The 13065-nt window shown below is 28.9% G+C and overlaps 1 protein-coding gene across 5 annotated transcripts in view; it reads right to left on the reverse strand.

Annotated features, from left to right (window-relative positions):
• LOC129913098 (forkhead box protein O) overlaps positions 1 to 13065 on the reverse strand; it is a 92637-nt gene that overhangs the window by 37229 nt on the left and 42343 nt on the right. For 4 of the 5 annotated variants that reach the window (XM_055991577.1, XM_055991575.1, XM_055991576.1 and 1 more), the window contains 2 exons: positions 10298 to 10654; positions 7367 to 7596 (listed from right to left, as the gene is read on the reverse strand). In XM_055991577.1, coding sequence (XP_055847552.1) covers positions 7367 to 7596; positions 10298 to 10508 — 441 coding nt within the window. In that variant the 5' untranslated portion in view covers positions 10509 to 10654. The remainder of the gene's footprint in view (positions 1 to 7366; positions 7597 to 10297; positions 10655 to 13065) is intronic. The other variant, XM_055991578.1, reaches the window with a different exon arrangement.

The raw sequence follows: 13065 nt of genomic DNA on the forward strand, positions 1-13065 counted from the left end.
TTGGTTTAAGACAGAATATAACAAAAACAATCAATGTGAACAGAGAGCACGTTTAAAGATAAAAAATTTAAATTATAATTAAATGTGAATTTAACTTTAAAAATAGATTTTTATTGCAAAAGCGTGATAACATTTCTTATAGACTTTTTTTTAAATTAATTTTGCAACAAAAATTGTTTAAATAAAAACAAAACAAAAGAATGAGGCAAATCTTAAGAAAGCTTAAGCAGAAAAAAAAAATAAACATTAAAAAACTTTTATGGCATCTCCATTAAGGTCCTTAACATTTCTTCAATAATGGTTTGTGAGGTCTTCAGCATAAAATATTCCCACAAACTAACAAAATTATAAAGTAAAATCGAATTCAAATGAATTGCCACTTTTTATTTAGGACAAAAGTTACTATATTCAACCCAATCTTAATGTGTAGATTAAATTTATCAAATACTAATCATCCAAAGCATATTTCTGGTTTGTTTTATTATTTAACATAATTTGGATTTTTTATTTGATATAAGTTTTGAGTTTCACAGTTAAGAACTACTCCAAAAATAAAAACTGGACTAAAGTCTTACAGTCGAATATGTGCTTTAAGTGTCAAACATGGAAAACGAAAAACTTCCCATATAACATTGCAAGGATAAGATCCCCCCTATAGACCAGTGCCAATAATTTTTGAAAAAAAAAAAATTATTACCAGCATATAAAAGGTTCGAAAATTTAGGATAAATGGTATATGAAAGGGGAAAAATAAATTGCCCTAAAACATATTTGGGGAAAGGGGGTGGGTGGGCGAAAAAGTGGGGTGGATGTCAAAAATCGTGTTATATTACAATTTCTGTCAATAGTACCCCTATCAAAAAAGTTAAACGCAAAAGTGTCTACAACTTTTACGCAAACCATTATTTTACATAACCTCAAAAATATTGAGAAAAATGCAAAAAAAAACGATTTTTTGATTTTTTATTTTTTTTTTTTACAAAAAGTATTGGATTTTAACAAAACTTGGTTAAAAATTACTATTTATTTTAAATTTTTTCTGTCACAAAATTTTTCAATCACAAAAGTTACCGACAAAATTTTTGATTTTTGAAAAGTGCAGTTATTTAGATTAAAAATTTTTGTTTAAGATGGTATAATTTTGTAACTGTAATTTTGTTTCAGAAAATATTGAGAAAAATTGAAAAAAAAACGACTTTTAAGATCGATTTTTCCGAAAATAACAATTGGCGAAAAATATTTTGGGATAGAAACCAAATTATACTTTTCTAATGGCCTTTGACCTTCTTAATTTAAATCTAGCATTAGAATAGCTCTAACGTGAAAAGTTTTTGAGTTATTGAATTTCTAAAACACTATTTTTGTGATGTTTTGGAATGGTTATATCTCAAAAACGTGATTTGATAGAATTTTTCTGACTTTGTATTCGAGCTCAGCGCACAAAAAACCATTAGAAAAATATACTTTGACTTATATAAAAAAAAAAACATTTGACTAGTGAAATCGCACAGGGCATACAAAATCGAATGCCCTAAATTTTGATTTTTCAAAAGTAAAAAAATTGAATCTTGTTTATGAATCCAAGAATTGTTTATTTATATTAAAGTTGTTTTACTATCGATTTTTTTATGAAGGCTAGGCATGTATAAAAAATTTTCAAGTTTTGCATAAATGTATAAGAGACTCTCAGCCATAGTTTTTTTTAATATTTGTTTGAAAGATTGAAATTGAATAAATAAAAATTAAATGTTAAAAAACAAATATTTAAAAAAAAAATGGTCACTATGGTGTATACGTTTTTTTTTACAAAGAAAAATCAATGCAACATTGTTGTGGAGGAAGATATTGAAGAAAAAATAATTTTAAAAACAATGCCACTACCTCCAAATAAATAAGATGTTTCTTTAGAAAGCAAATAAAAAATATAAGATTAATAAAATAATCAATTAATGGTTTTTGAAAAATTGTTTTTTTCAATCAAACATTTAGGAATAACAAAATGTTTTAATAATTAATAAATTTACTAATTTATTGAAGCTAATAATTTCAATTGATTTTTTCTGTTAAATAATACACCATAGTGAACATTTTTTTTAAATTCATTTATTTTATTTACCTATGTTTTCCGATATTGTATACAATTTATTCAAAACCAATAAGATAAATCATTATTTTTTGAAAAAGATTAAACTGCTAAAAAAATGTGTCGAAATCGTAGATCCTACTCAATATTATAAGATGATCACAATTTACAACCTTTTTTGGCAAAAAATATATTCATCTAAACGTACTTTTACATTAAATGCACTTGAAATTTCCTTCCTCGAGGCACGATTTGATTTGATTTATTTTAGTTGAACTAATTCTCCTCATTAATTATTTAAAAATTTAAATATGTATACCTTTATCTCTTTTCCGCATAATATTCCTTCTGTATCACGCACTTACGAGTAGGTATATTCTGTAATTAATGAATCGTGTGTGTGATTTTTTTTTTATTGGCAACAGTTCAACGACCATGATTGACGGAAATAGTTTTGTAGGTACTTTTCGTTTAGAGGTACAAACCGTACAGTCTATGTGTATAACATTCCACAAAATAACCACATTACTTAAAAGTGCATATAAAAAGAATTATAATAAAATAATTACTATCCAAGGCCGTAAACTAAAAAAAAAATATTCTGGAGGGTGGTGGAGCTGTTTTTAATTTGTTTATATTCTAAAAATTTGAATTTTTTCTAGAGTAGAGAGCCTTCAAGAGAACCATGGTCATGCAAAATATATCTTTGGACTCGGCGGTAAATTGTAGGTCTCTTACATTCTTGGAATGTTGTCTTCAAGTTGATAGTAGGTATCTCAAGAAAAAAAAATTCAGGGGAAAGTTTATACCTCCTTGAAACTTTTTTGACTGCGATCATGATAATAATTATCTATCTTTCTAACTTCATACAACATTTATCTAAGCCTTATCAAGACGGGGACGGCCGTCATATACAATGTATGAAGAGATAAAGAATTTATTAATTTTCTTTCTATCTTTCTTTCAACTATTAGCTTATTTGATATTCAACCTCTAAGACCATCAGCTGATATAATGTATTTATGACAGGAAACTCCTTTGCAAGTCTAAAAATATCTATCTACATACTTGGCCGGACTTTGTGTGGCTTTAAGTGCCTACACGCGTGCCGTTTAATTTAAATTTCATAACTTAAATATTCCTTGGCTAGCTAGAGCTACCTACTTTGTGTATGTGACTTTATGACTTTTGTATAGAGATATACCTAGTGAAAATTAACGAAGGAACGTGCCTCCTTAAGCGTTTGATGAATTTTTAAATATTTTATTCAATATATTAATTGCATAAAATACTGAAGCGTAACGCATTTAGTCTTAGTGTCAGTCAGAGAATGTAACTTTAAATATGCATGGTGATTGGTGGTCTTATATCAAATTTAAAAAAATTATTTGCATAAAATTAAATAGTTTTGTCATTAATTTATTTTCTATTGAGTAAATAAATAAATAAATATCTTAAAAAACTTAAATGAATGATTTTGGAGGACGATGATGGTTTATCTAATAGTTTGATTAATAAATTGAACGTTACATGTGTTATTATAGAATAGCCATTTTTCTTATAAGGGCATATATCAACAGCTTATAAAGCAAAGATTTACAAAGAAAACTCCTAATGTGGCATATGAAATTTCGCTTGACCCTTTTAAGATGTGAATATGAATCGATTTTACCCGTTTCATTATACACTTTAGTTTAAACTTTTTTTTAGGTTTTTCCATATTTAGAAATATATTTGAAATAGAATCAAACAGGTTTTAAGATTTATTTCTTGATAATTTAAATTTTGATCATTAAAATGACAAACATTTGTAATTTAGATTTGATTTTCGTGGATTGATAGTGTGATTTTATAAGTTTTTTTTGTTTTTAATTGCTTTAAAGCTTAAAGGTTGTATTAAGTTCTTTCAAGGGAGGTTATAGCGTCTATTACTTTCGAATTTGAGAAATTATTGAAGTGTTTTTTTTTTTAACTGATGGAAAACTGCATTTTTTGTTGATAGTAGAAATGCTTCGAAAAGTTTGGTAAACCAAAAGAAATGGAAAAGCAAATAAGGTTACTGTGAACATGGTTTAACATGGTTTAACATCATATAAAAAAATATCAGAAACTAAAGCCTCACTATATTTGAAATAAAACATCGTAGATTCTAATCTAAATTCATATACCGAAAGTGTACAATCCTTATTCGGATTAGACTAAAAATTATGTAAAAAAAAGTTTTTTTTTTACCGGACGCAAAATGCAAATTTTAATGCAAAATTTTTACATACAATTTTAACTTAGATTTTCAGCGACCAAAATGTGATCCATGAAGTGTGAAAATTATTTCGTTGCAACAAATTAAAATGAACTGACAGTATGAATGCTATCTGAAATCCATCTTACACTAGAATGTGACATTAGAGATTGAAAGGGATTGGATAAAAGTTGAGTTGCGTCGGCATAATTTTAAATTTTAGAAACATTTTTCGAAGAACATGATATGAAAAACCTCATTCCCTGAAGTGATTCATGTTTTTTTCCATACAACCAAAATTCAATAGTGGCATTGTTTTTTTATTATTATCTTTCAGTGAATGAATATTGTTCACACGTCATTAAAAATGCGTGAATGCTCGAAATTCAAATTTTCTTCTCACAAAATGTTGAAACTTTCTAAATAATATGAATATGAAGTTCATATTTCAATCGACTACAAAATGCAAAGCATGGTCCAAACATGTATCAAGCGAAGAGCTCGAAAAAGAAAAACAAATTCAGACGTTTGGACCTCTTGATCGATCCAAAATATTGCGTTTCGCAAAAGCAATTTAAACATTTATAACCTATGTTCAAAAATTGCAATTGACAAGGCTTTTACTATAAAATCATATTAAAAATTGGTTAAATATTATTAAATTTTTTTTTCTCAGATTTATTAATATATTTTTTTTTTTAATTTTCGTTTGTAATAGAACAAATTTTGCTTGGAGAACGAATTATTTCATTAAACATTTTCAAACTACTTTAATGAACTTCTACCCTTTGGTTTTTAACTTCACCCAGAGAAAAAACGCATAGTAATTTTTAATCCGTTCTACATTGAATCAATGGTGAAAAATATATTCATTCATTTTCTTAAAAGTCGTCCTATGCTTAACCTACAGTTTGTCACATCAATTTTTATAAGTGAGATGGCACAGTGGTAAAGCACAAGCTTGTCAACCCAGGTATAGCAGGTTCGATCCCCAGCGGATGCCAGTTTTACTTTTTTTATTTTTTTAATGTATGAACAACTTTGATTTAATGTGTGAACAACTTTGATTTAATGTGTGAACAACTTTGATTTAAAGTGTGCTACTTTGATTCAATCATTTTCCACTTTAGGCTAAAAATGTAGTGATTTTCCATTGATTCAAAGTGGTTTAGATTGATTTTACGTTGTTTTTTGGCTCAGTGTTTCTTAAACCTTAATTTGTTTTATATTTTTTGTTCGTTAAACAGCAAAGGCCTTTTGATTTTAAAAGATTAATTTAAGGGTTAAAAGTCTTATTTTAAGATTGAAATTTTTTGGATACACAAACTCATAAGATTACAAAAAAAATTAACCCTTTTCAAACAATTCATCAATGGAGACATCAAATGTTCAGATAAGTTCTTCTCAAAATTTGTTGTTCTAGAGCCGCGAGCTAACTATCACCTAATTCAAAAATCTATTTTTTATTTTTTTTACTCCAATATCAGAAGCCTTCCGTTGGATATTGTTTTGTTGATAAGTTGGAGTTGGCAGACTACTTATGAGTAGATAAAAAGAAGACCTAGTACCGATTTTTTTTTTAACTGGGCCACTTTTCTGAGCCACAAACAGAAATGCATTGCCGAAGTGTCAAATAATTACGATTTGTTACAATTTTTTGATTTTAGATTGTTGGCCATTTCAACAAAATTGCGTAAAAATGGCCTGATGGGACCACTTCGGCAACGCTGCTCGGCACTACAATCTACAAATAATCTTCTCCACGAGTGTATAGGAAAGTGTAGTTGGTAGTACTAGACTTATACGCATGAGTAGTCTTCCATCTCCAAAGGCACAAGGCTATCTACGCGTTGCATGTTAATATATCTAATTATTTATCAATTTCATAGCCGCCATAAAAATGGTGACCCATGTACCAAATGCGCGACGATGTTGACGCATTGTCTAAACCGCCTCTAGCCTTAATAACTGTGCGCGTGCGTCTTTTCAAAATAAACACAGCAAAAATTGAAAAAAAAGAAATAAACATAAACAAACAATAACAAATACCTATCACAAAAAAAAAACAAACAAACAAAACAATGGCGACTATATTGCACCAAACTAACGGTTCAAAAAAAGCAAAAGAAATGAAAACGAATACATAACCGGCCATGAACTTGACTGCAAAATGTAAACAAATAAACGGAAAACTATGTCGACGGTAATAATATTTTTTTATTTGTTTGTTATGATTCCACCGAGAAACCGCATCGTCTTCAAACTCCATCGTCCAACCGGCGGCGACGACGTCACGCCGCGTCGCACGACGACGCGACTGTCTTCGCGCCCGTTCCACCTCCAAACAATCATATCTTGATTCGGAACGAAACGAAAAGAGGGAAGATTGTGATAGAGAAACGGGTCGAATCGCGGATACAACATCTTGACATCTCGTTCATCGAAAGTTAGATTCGACGTTAGATATACAAAAAAAAAAAAAACACATCGAGAAAGCGTGAACTGGTTTCCCCCCATTTTGATTTGGCGGTTTTCCATTGATACGCGACTCGACGTTGCAACATCATTATGGTGTGGTGAAGCTATAAAAGTCATAAAGCCTTATATTTTATGGTTTTAAAGGGGTCTCGCAGCTGAAATAGCAGTAAGCTATTAAACTGCATTCTTTAGCTCACGGAAGAGCTCTTGTATATATTTCTTAGATATTATTTTGTTTTTTTCTTCAATTTTTTTTTATACTTGGTGATTTTTTAATTATGGTTGTGTTGTTGGATTTGATCAAACAAAAAAAAAATTGCTGAATGTTTGTGTTACAATGTATTGTATCTTATGAAACAGAAAAAGGTATTATAGGATATTTATCTCACACGTCGCGACTTATGAAAAGATTGATTAAAAATTTGAAAAAAAAAACTACTTTAGACAAATTGGGATAAAGTGTCTCTGAACGTTTCCAGTGGAAAATTTTCATGTTGATTCAATACGATGGAATTTAATTTATAGACAAACTTCTTAATTCTATTATTTTAACAAAAAAAACTCACCTTCCATCCAGCACTACTGTTGGAATCTCCTTTATCTTTAAAATATGGCACATTTTGAACCATCCATTCATATATCTGACTTAGTGTCAATCTTTTATCTGTTGCCGATCCTATTGCATGTGTTATAAGATCTGCATAAGATAAATTACCCCAAGCATTACGTCTTGATGAATTCTTTTTTGATGAGCCAACATTTTGGGATACAGCTTGTTGTGAATCTAAAAATAAATCTAAAATCAATAGAGTATTTTTTGTCGATAACTGATAAGATTTGGTTTAATTTTTTGGTTTTATGTGAAAAATGTATATGCAATGTATTTTGGGCTTTGTTTCTTAAACAATTTCGATCCTCGATTTAAGAAAATTTTGTCGATGTACCTAACTGTTGATTTCATCCTAAAACTAACTTGAAATCATATGATATGAGCAATATTTTTAAAAGTGGCTATTTCCATGCTGAGATCAACTAGTTTTTGATTGTAAAAAGATTTTTTCCTTAGTGTGGCGATTTCGTTTTCATTAGCTTTAAGTATTTTAACCTCAAAGTTAAGGTAGCTAAATCCTTCATCAAAGACCCTATTTTCATTTAATTTTAGTTAAGTAGGTCTCTTTTTAACAGAGAAAGAGCTGAATAACCTAATCATTTGTCTCTCCCTCATTTGGAGGCAGTGGATTTACTAATCTCTTTCCGAAGTTTCCCCTCTTTAAGATGCCTTGCTGATACATTATTGAGAATTTTGTATTAAGTTCTTATATTAGCAGTTGGTTCATTAAAAACAAGAGAATAGTTGAAAGATTTTGTTTAGCTTTACTTTAAGTCTTTCGGGTAGTTTTAAAATATCAGTTAGAGTAAAGCAAGGCTGCGTTCTATAATCCCCTTGTAGGAGAATTGAGGATATGCAAGAAAATCTATCAATAGGCTTTTCCACCAAACACTTTGGGTTTTGCATTTTTTACTTTATGTTACAAATTTCGTTTCACCAAAAGCAAAATTGCAAAAAAAAAATTGTTTCTTTTTAGAAAATTAGAACAAAAACTATTTTTTTTTTGCAAATTTTGTTTCAACATCCACAAATCTGGAGAGTCAAAAGTAAATTTTCTGAAAAGTGCATTTTTTTTTTAAGTTCAGGTAGGTTTATTAAAACAAAATAAATTACAATAAGTTACTTTGAACGACTTTTTGAATACGAAGGGTATATGGTTAAAAATACGTAACAAATCTGAAACCAAGAATAGATTTTGAAATTGCAAATATGTATTTTTAAACAGTGGAAAATTTTCTTCCGGTAAAAGCAAGTATTGATTTTTGTCAAAAATTGGACATAAGTTGTAATAAAACAGTCAAAGAAAATGTGTTTAAGTACCTTTTAACAATTTTTGTGTACACTATGTTGGATGAGATGGAGTACAACACCACGGAATTGCATAAGCGGAATAAACAAAGCGATAGTATGCCTGCAGAGTAGTAGATGCAATAAATTGATGAATTTATTTCGAACTCCATTTTCTGGCCAGAGAATTTTTCCCAAATAGAAAACCGTTTTTAAAACGCTTTTTTTAAACGCTTCAATGACACACAGACTAATGATAAAGATGTGCAACGAAATTGGGAACCGCAGCGCTTTCAAAAGATGTGGTTGTTAAAGTGAAAAAACAAGACCTCAACTTTTTCAATTTTTGTGTAACAATGAAAAGAAGTTGAAATTGTTTCACTCTACAACTTTTCAAAAATAAGGACTAAAAATAAAAAAATATATTTCTAGTTGGTGAAACCTCCACATTTTGCACTTTGCAAAAAAACATCAAAAACTTTTCATTTTTCGTAATACACTTTGTAATTTTATTTTAAAAAGTTGACAAGTTCAAATACAAAGTGGCTTATGCAATAGGGCCCTGGATTAATTTGAAATGAACCTTCTATGTAGGCAAATATTCACAACTGGAGAAGCGGGTCCTACCGGCCACGTTGCCGCGCGCTGCGCCCGTGTCGTCGCATGCATCAAATTTTGATGTTGCCAAACTTGGAGAGGAGCAAAAAACGGGTAGGAATATAGAAAATTTTGAGTTGAGGTCGTCAAAATTAAAATTGTCATCTTTGACCGAATAGTTTTCTATTTTCAATAGAAACCTAAAGATGCCAATCTGCAAAATAATTGCGTTAAGACTCCTTAATGAGTACCTAAAAGAATGCAAAAGAATGCAAAAAGAATGCAAAAGAATGCAAATGAATGCAATAGAATGCAAAAGAATGCAAAAGACTGCAAAAGAATGCAAAAGTATGCAAAAGAATGCAAAAGAACTCAAAAGAATGCAAAAAGACTGCCAAGGAATGCAAAGACTACCAAAGAAAGGAAAGACTGCAAAAAGAATGCAAAGACTGAACGCATTCCCAAAATACTGCAATCATTTGAATGCAGTCAATTGATTCGTAAAAAAAACAAAAATTGCAATAATTTCACGAAAAACGATTGGTGATTGCAAAATTTGAAGTCTAAGTCTCAAACGTAAGCCAATGATTGCATTTGATTGAAGTCATTAAAAATTGCATTCAAAAATGATTGCAATCTTTTACAACTCTGAAGTAGGTACACTATGAGAAAATAGAAAATAAAAACATATCTGATGAAATATCTTATAGATTGAAGGTGTTTTCGAGCGACTTGAGGTAACAAACTGGAGACAATTGTAAGGAGAACTATAGCTTGAAGTGGTTTTTGAAATCAGACAGATGACATCAAAGCGTTGATACTGATGATGCCGACATCATGTGGAAATTTACTTTTAGTGCAAAAAATATTTTTTGACATTTTCTCAGACGACGAGCTTTTCTACATTTTTGATTGATTGTATCATTTGTATATGATACAATCAATCATCAACCAATATGATATGAATTATGTATATATTTTCTATAAAAATTGATAAACTTACCACCAGACAACTGTTGATTGCTCGCCTTTGTGCTATCCAAATCATCAATTGGCTCAACAAAATTTTCTGGCCTTGGACATGGCCAAGTATTTGATCTAGCTCTAGTTTGTGGCTCAAAACCACCATCGTGTAATTCAGCAACTAAATCCATTTGTAAACTATCATCTGTCGGTCGCGGAGGCGTTGACCATTGATTACCAAATGAGTCCATTTTGTTTGTTTCTTTTAGTTTTTTTTTATACTAAACTAAGCAATTGTGTATGGACTTTATTTATAAGATCTTGCCAAAGAAATAAACTTTATCAGCCGTAACCTATCACTTTTTTTGTTGTTGACAAGAAGTTGATTCTTTTATATCTGAAAATGAAACAAAAAAAAATTAGTTTTAATTTTACAATTTTAAAAATCTATGAAAAAAATGTAAAAAAAAAGGATTCGAAAACAATTCATAAGACCACAGAATGTAAAAGTCCTAAAAAACGCTATTCACTATGTTTAAAGTTTATCGACGCCTTTGACTAATTATAAAGACAGACCAACAGGCAGACATAAAAAAAATTGATACCTAATTTTTTGCATTCATGTCTAGTTGTTGTTATCTCAAGTTAGTACAAAATATAAAAAAAAACCGTGAACTTTAAGAGTCCCCATAATTTTTATCGGTTAACAGATGGGTTTGTTTGGATGATAAATTTTTTTCTTCGAAACCAATCGAGTCGTACATCAAATTTTTTATCGGCTGATACTGAAACGTGTGCGCAATTTCATTCATTTTTAAAGTGATTAAGAGCCTGATTAAACTATCGGCAGACAGAAGGTCTTTTGCCAAAAAAAAAAAATAAATAAACCTTACCTTATGTAAAAAGACTCAAAGAAGTCTACTTTTACAAATAGTCAAAAATAAAATTTGTACTAAAAACGGAAACTAAAAAAATTGTACTAAAAATTTGTGTACTAAAAAAATTTTGTTAATATTTTTCTTCAAAAAAATTTCTTTTTGACTTTATTATCTTTCCCGGCAAAAAAAATACATATCGACAACACTGATATCTACTATATACAATCAAAACTACAAAGCTTAATCAGGCGCTTGTGCAAGCGATATTAAATTCTCATTATAAGATCATTCAATAACATCGCACGCGTACTAACACAAATGTAAATAATTGGTTTTCTGCAATCAATAAATGAAATAAAAAAAAAATTAAATCAGGTTTCATACCTAGTTATTTCATTCTTTAATTTAAAAACCAGTTTTGGGGGTGTGAGAAATAATTTCACAATGAAATAATTATCTTTTCATCTACGTGAAGGTATTTATTTATAAGATCAGCTAAAAACTTGTACTAAAAACTTTTAAAAAAAATTTAAGATGGACCGTTTCCATAAATAAAATCTAACAAAAATATTTTTAAACTTCTATCACTTAATTTTACTGTTCATTTTATTCGAGGTATTTAAGATGAATTTAAATTAACAAATTATAATTATTAATAACTTATATAAAAAAAACCTTATGACCACTATATTCACATGCAAAATATCATTAAACTCATCATCTAGTATGCATAGCCACACTGCATTGAACTGCAAAAGCACACTTAACTAGTTTTGAGAATGTAATTAAAAATAAAAAAAAAGTTAATAATTAAGATGTCAGTTGTAGATTAAACGTGTGCTTTTTTTTAACCAATATCTATAATAGATGTTATATGTAGCTAGTAGCTTGGTTATTCCCAACAAATTTACAGCTGCGCAGATATTTTATAACTTTATGTCAATTTTTTTTACGTCGTCATTTAGATGCTTAATGGTTTTTATCTTTCTAATTAAATTAGAAAATTTGCATTATGTAATTTTTGCATTTTTTTTTCGATCTTCAAGTTTTATGAATAAATAATTCATGTCATTATTAAAATTACAAGGGGGATTTCTCATTGGGGTAGTGCGGGGGAACTATAAAGGTACAGATCACTTCACGTTTTCTAATGAAAGGCGAAATGCAAATAAATGAAATGAAAATAAATTTTGAAAAAATTATGATCGGAGGATCACATTAACGAAAAAAAAAATAAAAGAATTTTATTTATTTGTTACCAACAATCGATAACTCAAAATTCGCGTTTAATATTAATCTTTGCTGAAAAACAAAATTTTTGACTTTTACTCATTTTTGCTTAATCTATTTTCCACATGAACATTGAATAAACATTGAATGTAATAAAAATTGTTTATTATTATTATTGTGTTTAAGGATTATTTTTGATGCCTTTCAATAAAACTACAGCTATCTGATTTAAAGTAAAGCAAACAGGGTTGCAAAAATATCAATGCAAAAAAAGAAATTATTTTAAATTAAAAAAATACTCGTATGTGTCGTATGTGTTGAAAAAAAAAATTAATGGAAAACTAAAATTATTGTTTGAAGTAAAATAAATGTTGGTGCAAATCTTAAATTTTAACATTTAAAAAAAATTTAATTTCAATGCAAAATGTTTGCTTTTAATATTTTATCCATAGTCTTCATACAAATTTGACTGTCTTGATTTACTTTAAGTAGTCCAATAGTCATATATTTAAGAAATTTGACTAAGAGGAAGGGGGTTAAAATTGTGATGCTGCTCCTTTTCTGTTGTCTAAAATTTGGTAAGTGTAAAAACAGCGCGGTATTATTAACATTTTCCAAGTCCTTTTTTAATTTGCAGAATTATGTTAATTTCAACCCCAACGAAGATGGAAAAAATACTTTATGCACACATTTTTCATTG

The sequence above is a fragment of the Episyrphus balteatus genome, chromosome 3 (assembly GCF_945859705.1).
Source record: "Episyrphus balteatus chromosome 3, idEpiBalt1.1, whole genome shotgun sequence".
Lineage (NCBI taxonomy): Eukaryota > Metazoa > Arthropoda > Insecta > Diptera > Syrphidae > Episyrphus > Episyrphus balteatus.